Source organism: Perissodus microlepis, chromosome 17 (genome assembly GCF_051167445.1).
Source record: "Perissodus microlepis isolate ML-2025 ecotype Zambia chromosome 17, ASM5116744v1, whole genome shotgun sequence".
Lineage (NCBI taxonomy): Eukaryota > Metazoa > Chordata > Actinopteri > Cichliformes > Cichlidae > Perissodus > Perissodus microlepis.
The window spans coordinates 34,717,989-34,738,270 of record NC_140477.1 but is presented as its reverse complement, the minus strand read 5'-3'; the positions used below and the strand labels follow the sequence as shown (position 1 = coordinate 34,738,270).

The 20,282-nt window shown below is 41.1% G+C and overlaps 3 protein-coding genes across 4 annotated transcripts; 2 read left to right on the top strand and 1 right to left on the bottom strand.

Annotated features, from left to right (window-relative positions):
- The first annotated feature begins 81 nt into the window (after nt 1–81).
- On the top strand, nt 82–3,463 carry apex1 (APEX nuclease (multifunctional DNA repair enzyme) 1). Of its 2 annotated transcripts, none has more exons than XM_084910412.1 (5): nt 82–194; nt 1,438–1,566; nt 1,677–1,840; nt 1,922–2,114; nt 2,492–3,463. In XM_084910412.1, coding segments are annotated over exons 1-5 (1,002 nt in total). In that variant the 5' UTR covers nt 82–193; the 3' UTR covers nt 3,007–3,463. The 2 variants fall into 2 exon arrangements, with proteins under 2 accessions (XP_084766538.1, XP_084766539.1); XM_084910413.1 differs by having other exon boundaries at nt 1,435–1,566.
- LOC146369988 (uncharacterized) lies at nt 3,187–12,356 on the bottom strand. The gene is made up of 9 exons (XM_084910411.1): nt 12,078–12,356; nt 11,097–11,299; nt 10,850–10,948; nt 10,642–10,737; nt 10,220–10,330; nt 7,342–7,465; nt 6,145–7,246; nt 5,871–5,923; nt 3,187–4,844 (listed from the first exon to the last, which is right to left on the bottom strand). Exons 1-9 carry the CDS (start codon nt 12,109–12,111, stop codon nt 3,577–3,579), a joined length of 3,090 nt encoding a protein of 1,029 aa, XP_084766537.1. The 5' UTR covers nt 12,112–12,356; the 3' UTR covers nt 3,187–3,576.
- A 249-nt stretch (nt 12,357–12,605) lies between these two features.
- Nucleotides 12,606–19,414, top strand: selenoo2 (selenoprotein O2). The gene is made up of 10 exons (XM_084911127.1): nt 12,606–13,091; nt 14,043–14,246; nt 14,354–14,531; nt 14,631–14,761; nt 14,884–15,161; nt 15,266–15,428; nt 15,867–16,052; nt 18,321–18,477; nt 18,751–18,942; nt 19,032–19,414. The coding sequence occupies exons 1-9, from the start codon at nt 12,658–12,660 to the stop codon at nt 18,916–18,918; spliced, it is 1,899 nt and encodes a 632-aa protein (XP_084767253.1). The 5' UTR covers nt 12,606–12,657; the 3' UTR covers nt 18,919–18,942; nt 19,032–19,414.
- The last annotated feature ends 868 nt before the right edge of the window (nt 19,415–20,282 follow it).

Sequence of the window (20,282 nt, the reverse complement as noted above, 5' to 3'; positions counted from 1 at the left end):
ATTTATTTTTCAAGAAGACATACAAATGTGGAATTTTTCTCGGTAATTTTCAGGCATGTGTTTAGACAGTCAGTAGTTCAGCAAAGCACATGGACAGAAGTCTTAGCTGTGCTGTGGCGCGTGTGTTGTGTGTGTGTTTGGGGGGGAGTGCCTGGGAAGCAGCAGTTGTCTGGGCTTTACATCCTGTTGTGAAAGTAAGATTATTTGCATGTCTTTTCCCCGAAACGTGTTTGAAATGAAGACGCTAATTATTCTCGACGCTAATTATTCTCAGCGCATTTGCATTCGTTGATAATCAGATAAGCTCGGAGGAAAGCTTGTTAGCTGGCTGCTTATTCTCCATTCATTCTCGGCGTAGGCCGCCTGCTTTCTTTGTCAGAGAGGAAAAGCTAGCGGTAGCACAGTCTGCTGTTAGCTAAACTTGTTGTTTAACATGGCAAACTTCCTAATAGCTCATTCTGTTGCTGTTAAATTATATGCATGCATTAATTTTACATCAGCTGGTCGCCAATTTCTACAATGTGTTGAATTTAAAGCACTCAACCAGAGACTTGCACTGAAATAAAAGCTCATCTCGCTTCCGCTTTGTCAGAAAATGTGATTAGGATGTAAATAGTCACATTGAAGTCGGCCATTGTAAGTCTAATTCTCGGCATACAGACAGAGAGAACTAGAAAAACTTACTGTACGTATTTATTGCTCCTCTGCACTATGTTTATGTTCGCTTATTTTCGTTTTACGTATGTTTATGCGATAGAAGGACTTAATTTTATCCAAATTGTTAACTGTCAAACATAAACATTGGTATCAGCAGCATCTGTCCAGTATTAGTTACTTTTATTAATAATACATTTCAGATATAGTTAAGACGCTCCGCAAGGTTTTGAATGTATCCCTGAGCATCTTTGAATATAATAATATAAGTCAGCAACTGCCGATCATACTGGTGAAATTTCTTCAAGACATCTCTGGTGTACCTGCTACCTTTACAGTGTTGAAACCTTTTCCATTTCCTTCTATTGTTTTTTCTTTAATTTCCGTTTCTAGTTTGTTGGCCTTAATCATGTTTACAGCTCTGTATTCAGTCAAACAACTTATATAAATGCTCTAATAAATCAATCTAGTTTTAATTTATTTGAATTAAAACTTGAACTAACGCTGATTTTCTGAATTTGTCTTGATTCAGAAAAGAGCTGGTCGCAATTATCCAGAACACAGGATGATTGTTTCAGACTGCTGTGGGTTACATTTTAAAACGCTGATTACGTGTACACAAAGACATAAAAGTGGAAACGCAACAAATCCTCAATGTTGAGATATAGTTTTCTATTATGTATGAGATTCCTTCCTGTGTGTCCTGCATACTGGTGCAGCATTTGACCTTTGTGCACTGAACAGATGCATTACTTAAATGGTTCTTGTTGTGTTTTTCAGCAGTGCCTGTGGTGTTGTGTGTGCGTGTTGTGTGTCTGCGAGGTGTGCTTGCCGTCCGAGTGAGTTCAAGTATGAAGAGGGGCAAGAAGGCAGAAGAGGCAGCTGCGGAAGGAGAAAATGACACAGCCTCTGGTACTACCAGCATGCCCTGATGAACTAAAATGGATTTTTCCTTTACTATAGATAGATTTTCCAACATCATCTATTATCCAACCCTGTGCTATTTGTCTTTCATTTCACAGCTCCTTCAAAGAAAGCAAAGGCAGCCAAGGAACCAGAGGCTCCGATACTGTATGATGACCCTCCTGACAAAATGACCAGCAAAGATGGACGCAACGCAAACATGAAGATCACGTCGTGGAATGTGGATGGGCTGAGGGCCTGGGTTAAAAAGAAGGGCCTGGATGTGAGTTTGCTGTCTGGAGAAGCATTAATTAGCTAGTTTTGAGACTGACTGATACTAACAAGCACATTTGTCTTTTCCCAGTGGGTGCGAGAGGAGGATCCAGACATTTTATGCCTACAGGAGACAAAGTGTGCAGAGAAGGCCCTCCCTGCTGAAATCACCTCAATGCCTGAGTACCCTCACAAGTACTGGGCTGCATCAGATGACAAGGAGGGTTACAGTGGGGTGGCTATGCTCTGCAAGACTGAACCCATCAAAGTGACCTATGGAATTGGTAAGGGGGAACTTTGTGTTCTGCTTAGTTATTTATGGTGCCTAGAAATGGCAAAAAACATGTACAGCAACATTTTAAAGATGTGTAATCTTCTATTTTTGAAGTAAATGATTATTTGAAATTATTAGTGGATAACAGCAAATAGGGACTGTTTAGCATGAAGCCCCATTGGTAGTTTAGAAGGTCCTCCCATAATGAGCACATTGTGTGATTACCAGATTCCTGCTCTTGAAAAACTAATGTTTTTGCCTTATCAGTATAAAATTTTAGATGAAACCAACATAGACATTTTTAGTATGCTTTACCAACACATTAAACCTATACAAACAGTTTAAGTACTGGTGAAGCAACTGACTTAATTTTGACTAATATTCTAGGCAAAGAAGAGCACGATAAGGAGGGCCGTGTCATCACTGCCGAGTTTCCCAGCTTCTACCTGGTGACGGCATATGTGCCAAACGCTAGCAGAGGCCTTGTTCGCCTCGATTACCGCAAAACCTGGGACGTGGACTTCCGGGCGTACCTGAGTGAGCTGGACATGCAGAAACCCCTGGTGCTGTGTGGAGATCTCAACGTTGCTCACCAGGAGATCGATCTGAAGAACCCCAAGGGGAACAAGAAAAATGCCGGCTTCACCCCCGAGGAGCGCGAAGGCTTCAGCCAGCTACTGGCGGCAGGTTTTGTTGACAGCTTCCGCGAGCTCTACCCCGAGCAGACCAACGCCTACACCTTCTGGACCTACATGATGAACGCCCGCTCAAAGAACGTGGGCTGGAGGCTCGACTACTTTGTGCTGTCGTCCTCTCTGCTGCCAGGCTTGTGCGACAGCAAGATCCGCAACAAGGCGATGGGGAGCGACCACTGCCCTATCACTCTGCACATAGCTGTGTAAGCTCACTCTGAGTTCAACAGGCTTTGCATAACCTTCAGTCTGTTCATACGTCTGTTTCAACTTGTATACTCCGGTCACTCTGAGGTGTCTTCTCTATGTGCTGCTCAAACTCACTCTTATAGTAAAATCAGCGTTTCAGCTTGGTAGTTTAGGACATACTTTCTTGTACTTTTCCCCCCCCCCCCCCCTCTCTACATAAAATGCCCTTCCTTCCTGTAACTGAATTCTGTCCCTAAATGAGATCCAAATTTCTTTTGACAATTTTATAACAAATGCAACACTAAATAATCAAAATGTGTAAGCTAATTTTCAGGAACTGCCAGATATTTGTTACTGTGTAAAATGAATCAACTGCTGTTAAAAGAAAATAACGTGTCTTGTTGTAAACATTTTTTTTCCCAAACCTTGGTTAAAGTTTCTGTTGCCACACTTACCAATAAAAGACTGAATTTCTATAGTACCTTGTTACTTTTATTATTTGAATTCAAGCCAAGATCACAAACACAAACTTCTAGTCAGTGTGTTTTACCTGCAACACAATTCAAATGCAGTCAATACAATAAATCATTTCTATGGAAACTTCATGACGTGTGTCCTCTGATGCATTTTCAGATTATAAGACTGCCTGAAACCCTTCCCACATTCTCCGCAGACATAAGGTTTCTCCCCTGAATGTGTTCGCTGGTGTCTTTTCAGGCGGTTGGCACTCAGGAAGCTCTTGTCACACTCGTTGCAGGCGTATGGTCGGACTCCGGTGTGGTAACGCAGATGGATAGTAAGGTAGCAAGACTGAGTGAACTTCTTGCCACAGTGGGGACACTGGAAGGGCTTGTGGCCTGTATGGAATCGTTCGTGCTTCAAAAGCTCGGCGTGGGAGAAGAAACCCTTCCCACAATCAGAGCAGAGGTACGGCCTCTCACCTGAATGCGTCAGCTCGTGTCTGACAAGTGTTGCCTTGTACACAAAACTCTTGTCACACTGTGAGCAGCTGAAAACGTTTTCTCTGGTGTGGCAGCGCTCGTGTTTCTTCATGTTGCGTTCTCTCTTGAAGCTCTTGCCGCAGAAAGAACACATGAATGGCATTTCCTTGGAGTGGATCTTCATGTGGCTCAGAAGACCTCCCTTGTAGAGGAAGCCCTTGCCACACTGTGTGCACATGTGTGGCCGTTCTTTCTGATGAATACGCTGGTGTGCAGTAAGAGCTGCTCGGTAGGCAAAGCTCTTTCCACAGTTGCAGGTATGGACTCGTTCCTCCTGGTGAGTCTGGAGATGCCTGTTGAGGTAGCTGGCACAGCTGAAACTCAAATCACAGCGAGGACATTTGTAAGAATCCTCTGACTTGCCAGCATCCAGGCTGTGGGTCTTTAGGTGCCTCACCAGTGCTGACTTCCAGGTGAACGCGCGCCCACAATCTGAACACAGGTACTCCCCATTTTCCATGTGGGTGCTTTTGTGCTCTTTCTGAGCAGCCAGGGACTTGAAGACTTCCCCGCAGATCACACACTCGTACTGGCGTCCCAAGGTATGTGTCTGCTTGTGCCTCTCCAGCGACTGTTTGAAAGAGAAATGGCGCCCGCACTGGGAGCACGAGAAGGGCTGCTCACCTGTGTGGATGCGCTGATGGGCTTTTAGTGAGGAAAGGAACCTGAAGCTTTTCTTGCAGTCTGCACAACTAAAATTTCCCTCTTCATCTGTGAGTGCCTGAAGAACTGACTTGTCCTCAGTGATCTCAATGGAGTGAACGTCATAGATGTGCTGCTGATTCTGTGCTTGTTCTGAGTGATGGAAGGAGCACTCAGGACAGGAGAAAGCAGCCGATGAGCTGTCTGCTGCAGAACCTGACAAAATGATCATAAATGAGAGTAAAAAAAAGAAACATACTAAAAATAAAACAAAATCAATGTTGGATAAATTGTTATAACTTTTGTTTTTTAACAGTTACATGCTTTTATATTTTTTGTTGTTTAATAAGGTACTTCAGGCTTATTTTCACTGCTATGCACTATAAGAGGCCACAGATACGCCTAGCCTGTGACCCTAAATGCCATTTGACAGTTATATAAAGCATATTGAGGTGACTTGTTTTGAACAGCTCTATATAAATAACCCTTGAGTTAAAGTAAACCGAATGACATGATTCAAAGGTGACGAAGCTTTATTAGATATGTCATAATATAATACTTATACTAAAAAAAGTTGACTTTGAGGGGGTCAGGTGGAGTTTTTCCCCCTGTATTTTATTTGGAATTCAAAGTAATTAAATTTTTTTTCTAGCATTAAAAAACTAAGCTCTCCTGTTTCCAAGTAGTTCATTATGTGGCAGCCTGACTTCACACTGGCTTCATCAATCCTACCTTCATGCACAGCTTTTAAAATTAATTTAAGACTGTACCGATAACTCTATACACAGCAGGAATATTGACCAGGACAAGGTGAACTGGTTGTTCCACAGTTGAGGATAAACCTCCAGATGACCTTGCTTTTGCTGTAAGATCCCCTGTGCCATGAAATCACCTGCCCAATGAGCCAATCCTAACAGAATCAGTGACCTCCTTGATCACTTCTCATGCACACCCTTGTAGATTTGCGTTTATGTGATTTTTTTTTTTATGATCGCCCTTTCTTTTACTATTTCAATTTCTTAATGGATTTTTTATTCCTTTATTAGTGTGCTTGCGTTTTTAAAAAGGTGCTATATTAATAAAGTTATAATTTCTACATCTATCAATACTTTGACATTTATAATATTATATAAATATTATAAATAAACTTTCTATTCAATCTTATTTATGAATTGTTCTCTCTGGGATTTTGTATTAATGGTGCAAAGATTCAGTAACTTCAAAATGCTAAAGAACACTTGCTCTCATTAGCATCCTTCGACGAGACCACAGGTGACCCATATGAGTGTTCTGCACTGTAAAATAAAAGAGAAAAGAGACATTAATCAAAAATGATTTTAATCAGCCTCTTTCCCATTATTTTTATACTCAATCATATGTACAACTACACTTGTAATAAAAAGTGTAAGAAAAACAGGATGTTATGTTTCAGAGAGCATGCATCATGCCACCACAACAAAATCAGAAACTAGCTAAACCATATCTAAAACATGACGCATCAAAAGCAAGTTTTTACCAGCTTAAAGGCAAAGGCTTCAGTGGAGGAGGGTTTGCACTCGTGATCTCTTTCCTGCTTTTAGTCATCATTTGCTTCTGTAAATTTATCAGCTGGATCTTCATGGTTGGTCTGCGTTTGCGCCCACTTGTGCGGACCTTGACTGGAGTAATGACATCATTGTCAGGTTCAGAGATGAGACCCTGAGGCTCTCTGCCCTTATGTTGCTCACCGTCTGGGCTGCAGTTATCATCTGCCTGCACCTGGCACTGCAGTTCAGCGAGTTCAACATTAGCCTCACTGATGTTGGCCTCGGCCATCGCAAAGTCTTTCCCATCTTCACAGCGGTCTGTAGGCACGTTTGCAGTCTGCCCATCAGTGTGAGTTTTTAGATGCCTCGCAAGCGACAGCTCCCAGTTAAATGTCTTGTTGCACTGCTGGCAGGTGTAAACGTAGTCTTTCATGTGCGTTTGCTTGTGCTCAGTGCGTGCTGACAGGGAGTTGAAGGTCTTTCCGCAGATGAGGCAGTTATACTTGCGCCCAGTTTTGTGTGTGTGCCGGTGTCTGTCGAGGGACTGCCTGAAGGAGAAGCAGCGGCCACAGTCGCTGCAACGATGAGGGCGCTCCCCGGTGTGGATGACTCTGTGGGCAATTAGTGAAGACGCAAACTTGAATTTCTTTTCGCAGTCAGGGCAGTCATGCGGCCCCGCAGGCATTACAGGCTGAGGGGATGCCGAGTCAACCATGTTCACTTCTGAATGGGCGTTTGCTTTTTCTTGTCTTTCTTTCTCATCTGCTTCACCTGACCCCTCTTCCTTGGCTCTCTCTTCAGCAAATGTGACCAATGAATCTTCAGCCACTGCATTAGCACCTCTTCCTTCAAAGCAGTGTTCTCCCATCAGCACTTCAATATCAGTGCTTGGACCCAATTCAACCTCTGCATAATCAGTCACTGCGATTATTTCAACTGCAATGTCATCCACAAATGTCACAGTGTGTGCGTCTTCACTGGTACCCTGTGGTGGATCTGACTCGTTGGCCTGTTCTATACATTTTGATCCTCTGCTGGGGAGGACTGCAGAGAGTGAGGAAACGATGCTGTCGCCCATACTTGAAGGTGGAACTGCACAAACGGAATGAGGTAGATTCATGAGTTACTTCCACTGGTTTGCACAAAAATGTAAAATACAATTGATGCGATTGCAAGAAGTGACTAACCATGTTGCTCTAAATGCGCAAGGTTTTTGTGGTGTTGGAGCAGATTTTTCAGATCTGCAGGTTCACAGACTGCATGAACACAATCCTCCAATGCAGAGGATTCAGCTCTGAGCCAGGACACAGTCTGTGGTAAAGGTAATAAATATGCAGTATACTTGAATTAATTACCTAAACACAGGTTTGAACTTCAAAAATAGCTTAAAAACAACCTGAACCATTGGTATTATCAAGTAAAATGTGCCTTTACTGTAGTTCAGGCAGTATTAGTACAAGTGATTAAATAAATGAAAAGGCCTAAATCCTCAGAAGTACAGACAGTTACCAGTTCCTAAACAGTGTTACTAATGCACGTGGCATTAATAGCAGTGACATAATGTAGTATTAATCACAAACTTTATCTTTTTCCATATGTCATAACAGGTGACACTACAATAAGTAGGTTTTAAAATATTAGGTCACAGCTTTCATTTAAGAGCATTAATTTGTTACGTGTTGATTCGACCTTTTGCAGTTTTCTACACATCTATAATACAGACCCATACAGGATCCTAAAATTACAACAGGTGTAAGATTCATCACTGGTTTAGGACTAAGAATGCAGAAGCATTTTAATAATAATAATAATAATAATAATAATAATAATAATAATATTATTATTATTATTATTATTATATATTTTTAATAAAAATACATTTTTAACTTATTTTGACTCATTTAACATATAATTTATTAGCAGTAATTTCTTGTGTCATTGGGCTTGAAACTTTACTAAAACTGACTGCTCAGAGTAAAGTATGCTGACACAGTGGGCGGTGGAAAGCTAAACAAAGACACCAAGTTAGACAAATACAAGGATACAAGGAGCTCTTATCCATTTACCTTTAAGAGTTAGACAAAAAACACATTTTGTGAACTGATGAGCATATAGTGCAATGACTACTGGAATAAATGCTACATGGACAGAAAGTTGTAGGTTTTCAACCAGTTTTGTTGTTTGGATTTTATGTACATAACCTTTTTATTGTTATTGTATATTAAAAAATATTTTAAAAAATCTTTAAAAAAATCTGAAGCCAGATAGCATAAATATATCCTGGGTATACTGAACTTGCTTCATAGTACAGGGCCCATGACTCTCTGCCTGACTGAGGCTTCAGCAATTTTCCCAGCAACTATCATCAACCTCGAGCAACCAAACACAACCAGTCAGGAACTAGTGATGGGATTTTTCGGCTCTTTTTAGAGAACCGGCTCTTTCGGCTTGGCTCACTAAAAAGAGCCGGCTCTTTTGGCTGCCAACCGGCTCTTCAGGTTGCTTTGTTGCTTTAATTAATTTATTATTAACAACACTAGTAATTCTTTTTGTGCATCATTTTATAATGTAAAAAAAAAAAAAAAAAAGTGGTTTTATTTATATATAAATATATACAGTGACCCCTAGAGACAAAGCACATACAAACTCGAAAAATCACGTACAAATTCCAAAGCACGTATGAACTCCAAAACACATTTCTAGCGCTAACTGAACTTCCAAAACAGAGCTACCTAGATCACTTAAATGACACAATTGAAAGCATATGTGTATTGTGTGTGTATTTATACACAAGCACTCATATATGTTCAAATAATTTAAAAAAAAAAATGTTCATTTACCTGTTACTACCACACACCAAATCCGGTCGTTGGTACTTGCTGGCTTGTGTAGCCACTAGGTAACAAAAACTCAACACTGCTCCTAGCATCCTGGAGCACTTCTGTTGTCTTTTGTACGTGTTTTGGAGTTTGTACGTGCTTTGTCTCTAGGGGCCACTGTAAATATACTTTTATTTATTCACTCCACATAAAATGTAATAAATAAATCATATAATACAAAAACCAACTATTTACATTTCAACTTTTAACTATTTAAATTTTCAGCTTTTTCCCTTTTAAACAAATTTAAAGTGAAACAACACAAAACACTGCAAACTACAACACAATTAAATATAAATTAAAATATGAAAACAAAAAGAAGATGCACATTTTCTGTCATATAGGCCTGCATGAATAAACTTTCTGAATCCTTTATCATCCGCAAATGAAAATAGTTGTGGATGATTACTATACCTTTCTAATGTGACGTTGTTGTCCCTGGCTCTCTTTCTCTCTCTTTCCCTCCCGCTCTGTTCCTGTAGAGTGTAACTACCGCCCCTCCCCCCTCTTCCCAGCGCAAAGCACAAGGCTCGCGTGCGGAGTGAAGCGGAAAAAAAGTGCGAGAGAGAGGGTGAGAGAAAGAAAAAAAAACCCACGACTCCCAATAAGGTGCCGGCTCGCGTCGTTCACTTCAAAGAGTCGGCTCTAAGAGCTGTTTCGTTCGCGACCAACACATCACTATCAGGAACACTCATTTTTCCCTCATGACCAGTGGCTACAAGATGATTGTGGACTGGTCTTTAGGCCTGAGTGACTGGGGCCTTATTCACTTGATCCTACATTGTCACCATGATTGTCCAAAATGGCAGACAACTTAATGTCACACCTCTATAAAACCTCAATACATCACTATCACCATGACTGTAATAATAAACACAAAGTAGAATTGCCAACTTTCTGACATCAAAGACTCAAATTACTGAAGCTTCATATATGCTGTATTAAACTGCATTAAACTTAAGAGCTGTACCAAATAGCTGTAAACATACAATTAATCGGGGTGTTTTTTTGGTAATTTCGTGGGAAACCTCCATATAACACTTCCTTTATATTACCACATCAGTATTTGTACAATAATCCTATATAGTGACTCACTAAATCATAGTGATTTATTGAACAAATTTTATTGTTACTCAGTTTTAGGAGTTAAGTGTCACACTGTATTTATCAGTACAACACCTCTCACCTGCTCAACGTCAGGAACAGGCAGCAGTTGAGCCAGTCGACAGTAGAACTCCCAAAACAGCGTCTGCAGATCACGGTCATAATGAGGTCCAAACTCTGCAGGAAAGACTTCCTGTGATAAAAACAATGTTACTGGAACCCAAATAAAAACCACACCCAGGCATTGCAGCAGTGTAATATATTATTTTAACATTTTAACCCCTAAAAATAATACATTTTGGATATTTTGTTTCTGTCATCATTATTATCTTTTATGGCATTTTCATTCATGCATTCTTAATTACAGTAAACAAAGAACATGGTGTATTGTAGCTTGATAACAATAATGACAACAGAAATCTGCTTCATATGAAGTTTACTGTCACTACAAATAACACAATTGGGTGCATTTGGTTTAACGGGTTGTAAATTATGCTGCCTCACCGTGAAAAAGTCTTGTCTCTCTTCAGGGTCTTTGAGGAGAGTCTGAATCAACTCAAGAAAGGTAACTGTAACATCTTCCTCTTTTGAGGCTTCTATCTGCAACACATATATAAAATTATGTTCCTCATAAAGCCATGACTAAGTGGATTAAGGGTCAAACACAGGTGTGCTGAATATGAAAACTTAATCTATGTGTATAAACACTCACATCTACCAGGGTGGCGTGTGGCGATTTAACCTTGTCCAGGTAAGGCATGATAAACTCAGGTTTCACAAGGTCTTCATTTCGACACAATTCAAGAATATACTGTTGAGGGGAAGAAAAAAAAAGTAGAAAAGCCCTCTGTTCACAACACAGTTTACTAGTCATGTAGTTTATCTGCATCCATGAGGTTGATGAGCCTAAAGCCTTTTTTTTTTCTTTCTTTTCTTAAATAACTCGCATTAGTACTCACTCTAGCTCTTAACCCTAGGTTCAGTTGAGTCCTGTGTTTGCACATTAGCAGCTCAGGGACCATATCCACCACCAATGAGACAAACTCTGCCACCTTCCAGTAGTTCATCACGTCCTGTTTCTTTAGCACCTGCCACATTGACGCTGTCATAAGCTGCAAAGGAGATACCAGAAGGCGCAGTGATGCCAGAGGTAATGAGTCACCTGTAAAGAAAAAGAAACCACTGAAATCTGTACTTCCATTTATGCTTAACCAAAAGCCCATCATTTCAGACTATCCAGTTTTTTTAAAAAAAAAAGGTTGCATGCCCTGTAAAATTTAATTAATAACAATGAAATGTAATTATGTATGCAAATAATTTACATCTTATATTTAATTGAGAATAGGACAAAAATTGTATATAGACACCATATTGGAAAATCACATTAGCTTGTGATGTTAACGAATACATTACACTAAAATATATATATGATTTTGGGATGTAAACTTTAAGTTATCATTTACAGTTACTTCCGAGACATTATGTGATTTTTTGTATTGAATAATAAAAAACGGTATAATCAATAAAACAAATATGGTGTTAGACAATAATATTCTGTAGTTCACAGTGAGCAAAAGCGTTTTCGTTCATTAGCTACTGGAGCTTTTTGTTTTTGAATGCAACCTCCAAGTGAATGTTCAACAACAACAATGTTTCTCAAACTCCGTTACCTTCATTTCCCCCATGTTTGCTACCTAGTCTGTACATTCAGCATTCACGTTCATAAGACATGCGTGTAAAATTATTTGTCAAGGTAACCTTAGCACTCAGGAATAAGACAATAAGCTAGCATACAGAGCTAATTTCAAAGGTATTTTGTATACTTAAGCTAATTTTGCTAGGAACGAATCCCTAAATGTCTGCGTTAACCCAACTGTGACCTGCTCCTAATTGTTTAGAAAATGTGTTTTAGTGTGTTAAGTGTTCCTCCACAAACCGACCTCTGGAGGTGGCCATTAAAACCCCTGAATCCATCTTCTTCTCGGATCGGTGCTGAAAAGTTTGAGTAGCTGCTATTAGCTGTTAGCCTGACAACTACCCACACAGCCAGAGGAAGACACAGCTCTGAACGCGGTCGTTATCCAACTGGAAGCTCTTTTCTAAATTAAGCGAGCTGCTAGAGGAAAAACGTATGAATATTAAAAACACACATATTTACATGATACATGTTGCATTTTTGTTGCTAAGGGCTTCTTCTTCTTTATATATATATTTTTTTACGTTACATTACATTCTTCGTCTTGTTACCGCCATCTGCTGGAGATTCTTTGTATCACGTCCTATGTTCCCCCAAATAAACTTCTTTTGCCCCCCACCCCTTTTTTTTTTTTTTTTTTTACAAATAACACTGATGACAAATTATTATATTTCTAAACTTAATATTTTCATACACATAATTTAGACCTCATAGAACTGAATCCTTGGGCCTATTTCACACTCGTTGACATTACAAAGTCCCACACACCACCACACAGCTGTGATTATGAATGACTGGCTCATATTAAGCCGCACGACGTCTTCATGGAGTCTGCTGAGTGTGTTCCGTCGGCTCTGGGGCGCTTACCTTTCAATAACACCGTATTGAAAAAACTACCAATAGATGACTCGGACCAACCCGGGTCTCGGGTGGTGCCAGAGGCTTGTTTCTCCCGAATTCGGGCTCTCCAACCGCTGGTCCGACCTGTTTTTGTGGCACTATCACAGTCAGCACTCTCTCTACTGGGCCTGAGTGCGCAGGAGGTGCTCAGCGATCCTCTGGGTCCGGAGTATTTGAGCGGCTCCAGGCTGTTGCCGGGCTCCGAGCCAGCGGCGCACTGCTACAGCGGGCACCAGTTCGGGCTGTTTGTGGGTCAGCTCGGAGATGGGGCTGTGATGTATCTCGGTGAAGTGGAGTCTTGTGCACAGGGGAGATGGGAGGTTCAGGTGAAAGGCGCAGGAGTCACACCTTACTCCAGGTATTGTTTGCTTCCCTTAACCTCCTAGGACCTGGCGTCCACATATGTGGACACCACGTTTCGGGTTGTCTAGACCAAAATACTAAATTTTGCTCTACAAGAGTTCAGGTCTTAGGAGGTTAATGAACACGTGAATAATCTCAGTTTTCAAACATTATACAGACTCATCTCATGGACAAAGTTGATATTTATACATCCGGGACCGTTTTTCTTCTTGCTAAATGATAAATAAGGTCACTTCAGTAAGTGACATAGCAAACATTAGTATAGCTCACGTGAAAGCGTTCACCCGGGCAGAGCTGCTTAAGAGATTAACTGCCTGGCACACATTAAACGCTGCTCAATAGCTGTGTGCCTGGTACAAATAAACGCATCCAGCCTCTCCACCTTATTTGATTACTGTAGGGGTGTTCAATTAAAAGTTAAGGAGGTTAAGCAGAGAAAGTTCCCTCTAACAGAGGTCCAAAATATCATACTATTCCAAAAGTGTTATATGCACAGCAAACATCTGACTGTCAACTAAAAGAAAGAGTGTAGCTATAATTCAGCAGTCTTAATCCATTATTTATTATTATTTTCACACTGACCTGGGGGTAAAGAGCTTTTGAAAAGGTTTTCTTCAAATTAAAAATAAATCAGTAAATAAATAACGTAAGGATGTAGTTTTTCAAGCTTTCCTAACCACATTTTTAGCACTCGAAGAAAAACTTTTTTCCCATGGCTTCCCAGTGGATGAAGTTAGCTTAAAAAAATCTGCTTTAAGGACCATTGGATGCAGCTGAAGTTAAGGGGGAAAACCCCTCTCAGATTATAAGAATTGTGCTAGTATTATGACTTGATTGGAATTGATCATAAATTATCTCAGCCTTTGTTTGAGTTGCTAAAATAGCTTGGCCACTTGATGGTTACTGAGAGCTGAATAATCTGACATATATATTTGGATTTTCTCAGAGACGGCGATGGCAGGAAGGTGCTGCGCTCCAGCATCAGAGAGTTCCTTTGCAGCGAGGCCATGGCTGCCTTAGGGATACCCAGCACTCGTGCAGCATCCCTTGTCACCTCTGACCTTTATGTCAGCAGAGATCCACTCAACAATGGCCAACGCATTCTTGAGCGCTGCTCAGTTGTCCTTCGTATCGCTCCTACATTCATCAGGTTGCCACACAGGAAGCAGTATAGAGAGAAAAATATAAGTAATAATGGTGTTTTTAAAAAACAGATGCTATCATGGCTCTTTCTCTCTTTTTTTTTCTTTTTTGAAGGTTTGGCTCTTTTGAAATCTTTCTGGGCCGAGATGAATTCTCAGGTCTGCAGGGTCCCAGTGCCGGGCGGGATGATATCCGTGCTCAGCTGCTGGATTATATTGGTGGCACTTTTTATCCTCAAATTCAGCAGGCTCACAGCATCCGGAAAGACAGGAATTTGGCTTTTTTCAGAGAGGTGAAAACTAACAAAAATTTCACGTGTTTTACTCTCCGTTTAGGTTGGTTCATTCCATGCTGGTGTGTCAGTTTTCAGTTTCTACTTGTTTATTTTCAGGTGATGACGCGAACTGCTAGACTAGTGGCCCAGTGGCAGTGTGTTGGCTTTTGCCATGGTGTCCTTAACACAGACAACATGAGCATCCTGGGTCTTACCCTGGACTATGGCCCCTTTGGCTTCATGGAGAGGTATGCAGCGAGAAGTAGAAGCCTTACAGTCTAACTATGCAGTGTTTGGAGACATAGTAACTGAAAATTACATTCTGTGCTTGTATTATATGATACATGATGACCGTCTTTCTGTGTGTCAGATTTGATCCAGACTTTGTCAGCAATGCCTCAGACAAAAAGAGGCGCTACTCGTACCAAGCACAGCCATCTGTGTGCCGCTGGAACCTGGCTCGCCTAGCTGAGGCGTTGGGCTCTGAGCTTGATCCAGCAGAGGCAGGAGCCGTCCTGGATGAATTCATGCCCACGTATAAGGCGTTCTACCTATCTATCATGAGGAAAAAGCTGGGCCTTGTAAGAATAGAAGAGGTAGAGGACCAAGAGCTTGTATCAGATCTGTTGCGTGTCATGCACAACACAGGTAAAAAAAAAAAAAAGGATTCTTGGAAGCCTAATCATTAAACTACCTATATGTCCTCTCCCTCTCACTCTGTCACCATTGTGCTTTGGTATTATGCCTTCCAGGTGCCGATTTCACAAACACCTTCCGCTTGCTGAGTCGTGTCCCCTGGCCTGAAGAGGGCGATAGTGAGAGAGCCACTGTGGGCTCAGCGGTGGACCTCATCCTAGAGCAGTGTGCCTCTATTGAGGAGCTAAAGGTGGCTAATAAGCCAACAATGGAAGATCGGTGAGGGGGTGTATGGTGGCTGATGTTCTTTTCATACAACAACCAGAACATGTATATAAGGTCTGCCAATTGCCCACCATATACTCCCAATGTTACTCGAATCCTTGCTTACCACTGTAGTTTCAAATCGTTACATCTGTTTTTCTTTTTATATGCTAGCAATTTGGGAGCCAATCTTACCAGGATAATCTGTAAGTTAAATCTAAGCTTTCTGGTATTTTAAATGGGTATATTGTGGAAGACTCTAATATGTATATATGGAAAAACCAAGAAGCACTAGAGGTGGACTTAACCCTGGAGAACCCATGGGGTCAGAGCCGAACCCATGGGGTCAGAGCCGACCCCATTGGTTTTCTAGGGAAATCATGGGGTCAAATTTGACCCCATGGGTTCTCCAGGGTTAAAATGAACTTTAAACATAACCATGTCTCTTTTTAGTGAACTGGCAATGATCCTGTCTCTGGCACAAACCAATCCACTCATGTTTGGGATGGTGGCAGACAGCCCAGGTATGACCGAACAGCTTGAATTATTGGGCCGACTCAAGGAGCTCGTCGAGACCAACCAAGATGACCTTAAAAGGAAGCAACGTGATGACTGGATCCACTGGATTGGTCGATACAGGTATGAAAAGAAAGCCAGAATTTTTTTTATGGCTTCTACAAAAGCGGCTGGTGCAGCACATTAATTGAAAAGCTGACTTGGTCCCTAGATCCCCCAATCTGCAAGAGCAGTGAGGGTACTTGTGATTGATTGTGTTGCACTCTGATTTGTTGGAATAGCATCGCTGACGAATGTTTGCCAGAAAAACTGAAAAGAAGATGCAAAACAAAAGAATAATTGTTGTACTCTACATCAGCGGTCTCTAACCTTTTTTGCACCATGGACCGGTTTATGTTCAACAATATTTTCACGGACCGGCCTTTAAGGTGTAGCGGATAAATACAACAAAATAAAACCAGTATAAAACCAAAAAAAAGAAGATTTTTTCATAACACACAGGAAAAGACCCAGGGAAACCGAGTTAACAATAAAAACGCTAAAAAAAATAACACTAAAAACCATGAATTTTACACCTGAGCCTCAACTTTCGTGGCCCGGTACCAAACGACTCACGGACCAGTACTGGTCCATGGCCTGGGGGTTGGGGACTGCTGCTCCACATCCAACTCATTTTATATAGTGGGCAGCACACATCTTCACACACACCCGTTCTCTGTTATCCATTGGGGCGGATGGGCTGGGAGAAGGTGTTAGCCGTCCGTTTGGGGTCTGGGATGTGAGGCCTCCATGTTGCTGCGGAGCTGGGGGCAGTCTGCTTGCCTCCACCCCAGGGGAAAGGGTAACACCTCCTGGGTCTCCTGGGTGTGGTTTCCCCCTCTGGGGGCGAGGGTACCTGGACCTGGGGTATAGAGTATGTTTGGGGAGTGTGATTGTGTGTGCAATATGTATTTGTGTCTGTTTTTACGTTGGGTGAGTGCCGAGTGTTTGTATATGTGTGCATGAGGGTGGGAATGCACATTTGTGTCTGTGTGTGCCTGTTTGTCTGTGTCTATATGTCAGGTCGGGTCTCAGACTCCACCTCTCTGGGAACATCTCAGGCCCTCCAAAGTATGGAGGCCTATCTCCCCTCACCACACTCCCTGCTGGTTGCTGATGCCCTCAGGCGTGGCACATACAGTCCTGCTGTGCACTTATGGGAGAGGGGTTATGTCAAGGCCTTGAATGGATGACCTCCAGAGCCGGACTCAGATAGCCCATTCCTTTGCCATTAATGGCCTGACTACCTTCAGCACCGCTGGGATGGAACAGCATTATTTTTTTTATTTTAATTTATTATTTATTTATTAAAATGTTGGTGGTTCTTGGTGTCCGGGGCTGGCTGCTCAGGTATGTACTGGCTGGATCTCCTCCATGCCTGCTTGATGCCCTGGGGGACGGGGCTATGTCTCCCTACACCGTCTAGCAGATCATTACATGGAGAAACCTTTTGAATACAAGCGCGGTCATCCACACAGGTGTGCACACGGGTGTGCACTGTTCATAGACACAAACTACACCTTTCTTGGCTGCTACCTCAAAGCACATTGTGCTGTTGGTCCTGCGTGCTGCAAAACAACATTCAGTATTTAGTATTTACTGTTATTTACACTTAGCTAGATTAATGCGATGGTGTTGTGTTTATTATATTGCGCTTTCTTTTTTTTTTTTTCTTTTTTTTTTTTTGCATGTTTTCTGTCTTTTTTTTCTCTCAACAGGTGATCCGGGAGATTTTTTTCTTTTTAAGTGTCCTTTCTCACTGTCCCTCTTCCCCTCTGTTTTTCTTTTCCTTCATCTTTCTTTCTCCCTTTCCTATCCCCCAGACATGTCTGTCCCGTTTGTAACAACTGAAAATAAAATAAATAGTAACAACAAAGGTCGATCAAATGGACCAATACAGCAAGGCCGTTATCTATCTAGCTATCTAGCTAGCTATCTAGCTAGCTATCTATCTAATATGAAACAAAAACCTTTTTCTGCTTATCCAGTTCAGGGCTGTAAGGTGGCTGGAGCTGTGAAAGGCTGAGTACATCCTGAACAGGTTTCCAGTCTCTTGCAGAGCTCACACAGAGAGACTGGCAACCACCTGGGCTCACATTCACACCTAAGGGAAATTTAGAATTGCCAGTTTAACCAAACATGTACGTCTTGGGACCATGAAAGGAAGCTAAAGTACTGGAAAGAAGCCACGTATAAATAGTACATGCAAACACCGCACCACAGTGCTGCCTAGCTAAATATCTGTTCATGCTGATTTACACAATGTTTCAGATTGTATGAATCAGCAGGAATATCTGTTTTACCCCCCATCATTTTTCTACCATCTTGCTTTTTTATGTGTTTAAATCTCAGGATGCGTTTAGGACGGGAGTGTGATAGCACAAGTGACTTACCTGTTATCATAAAGGAGCGACTCAAAGTGATGAACGGCATCAACCCCCGTGTGGTCTTACGCAATTACATTGCTCAGAATGCAATTCAAGCTGCTGAAAAAGGAGACTTCTCTGAGGTTAGGCAACATTTTTTTTTTCATGAAACTTTAATGTAGTCCTTAAGGAGTGTGAATTTCTCATTGAAGTGCTTGTTTACCTCAGCATTATTGTTGGAATTAATTGAAGTGAGTACAAGTCAGTTAAACTGAGTCCATCACTAGGTGGAGAAAAACATGTTTCAGTCATCACCTGCCTTGTTGCATGTCTAGCAGCTGTTTCATTTCTTTGAGTGAACTTATTGTACCTCCAGTTACAGGTCATTTAAAGGTTATTGTCAATGTGTCCTGCAGATTGTTAGGGTTCTCAAAGTTCTCGAGAAACCATATTCTGATCCTGAAACTTTGTTTGGACCTGATGGATGTGGTGAGATGGAGCACAGTGGGGCGGAGCTGGATGTTGCATATGACGGGAAGCCTCCAGCCTGGGCACAAACAGTTTGTGTCACATGATCCTCGTAAAGCCTCCCAAGCAGGTGGAGGAAGGTCTGTAGGACAGCAATTTTACAAGCAAATGATATCTGTTGTTGCCATTTTGTTATCAACAACTCACTTATTTTCCATTTTCTCCTCAGACTTTATTTCCTGCTTCCTGTTAGGAGGATGTGATGCAGTCCTCTGTGTTCTGGTGTTCATTGTTGTGCAATTAGTTTGGTATTTGTGTGATCACACACTTTTATTTCAGTGTGCAAATGTGTCTGATGAAAAGACTAAAAAATAGACAAACAGAAACGTCACTGCTGATGAAGTATGATGGCTCAGGCTACCAGTCACACAATGATCTGCCTGGGCTTGAAACACAAATGAACATCAGGATATAGCTGTAATAGTAACAAAATGAAGAAGTTTAAACTGCTGAACATGATATTAGTGGCATAAGCATGTGAGAATTTGTGGGTATTAGTTAATAACAATATATTGTTTGTTAAATAACATGATTTTAGACCTGTTAATTAAAGTCCCAATAAATCTTTTGCAAATAATAGCCTGTATACTTTACAGCATTTCATTCCTCATTATTTTGTAATTTCTCAAATGTGTTTATTTTTTATCATTTGTTCACTGTAATCATGTACATGTCTTACATTTACTCAGAAATAGTAATAGCAATACAGATAGATGACCGTTAGTAAGAAAGCCAGTGTGATTTAGTTACATACCATCTAGGGCAGGGGTCTCAAAGTCCAATCCTTGAGGGCTGGTGTCCTGCAACTTTTTCATGTGTTTTCATGTTGCAAAACTTCTGAATAAAATTAGTAGGTCATTAGCAAGAGTATAGAACCTGACTGCATGCTGAAGTGGCAACCCCTAACCCTACTCAAGTAAATTGAAGTAAATGTAAGTGTTTGGAAAAATGTACTTCTAAAAGTACTTTTATTGCAGCATGTTCATTCACTTATGCGCTGCTGTAACATGAATCAAATGACTAAATTGCCACCTCAGCATGCAGTCAAGTTCTATTGAGTCTTGCTAATGACCCTACCAATTATATTCAGGAGTGCTGCAACAGGGACACATGGAAAAGTTGCAGGACACCAGCCCTCGAGGACTTTGAGATCCCTAGATTCTAGTGATAATGGAGCACAACAAGTAGATAAAAGGAGTTCCTGTTCCAGTCATCAAATCATGGTATAGCCAGTTTTTCAATAAAGTAGGATTTATTTAATCATATTTATATAAGAGAAATGTAAAAATAATCACAAGCATAGCTAAAATAATAATAATACAACATGTGTTACTACCTAAACCTAAGTAAAAAGTAGCTGTCATGCAGACCCCTGATTGGAGAGAGATATTAACAAAAAGCTACCCTTTATTTATGGCTG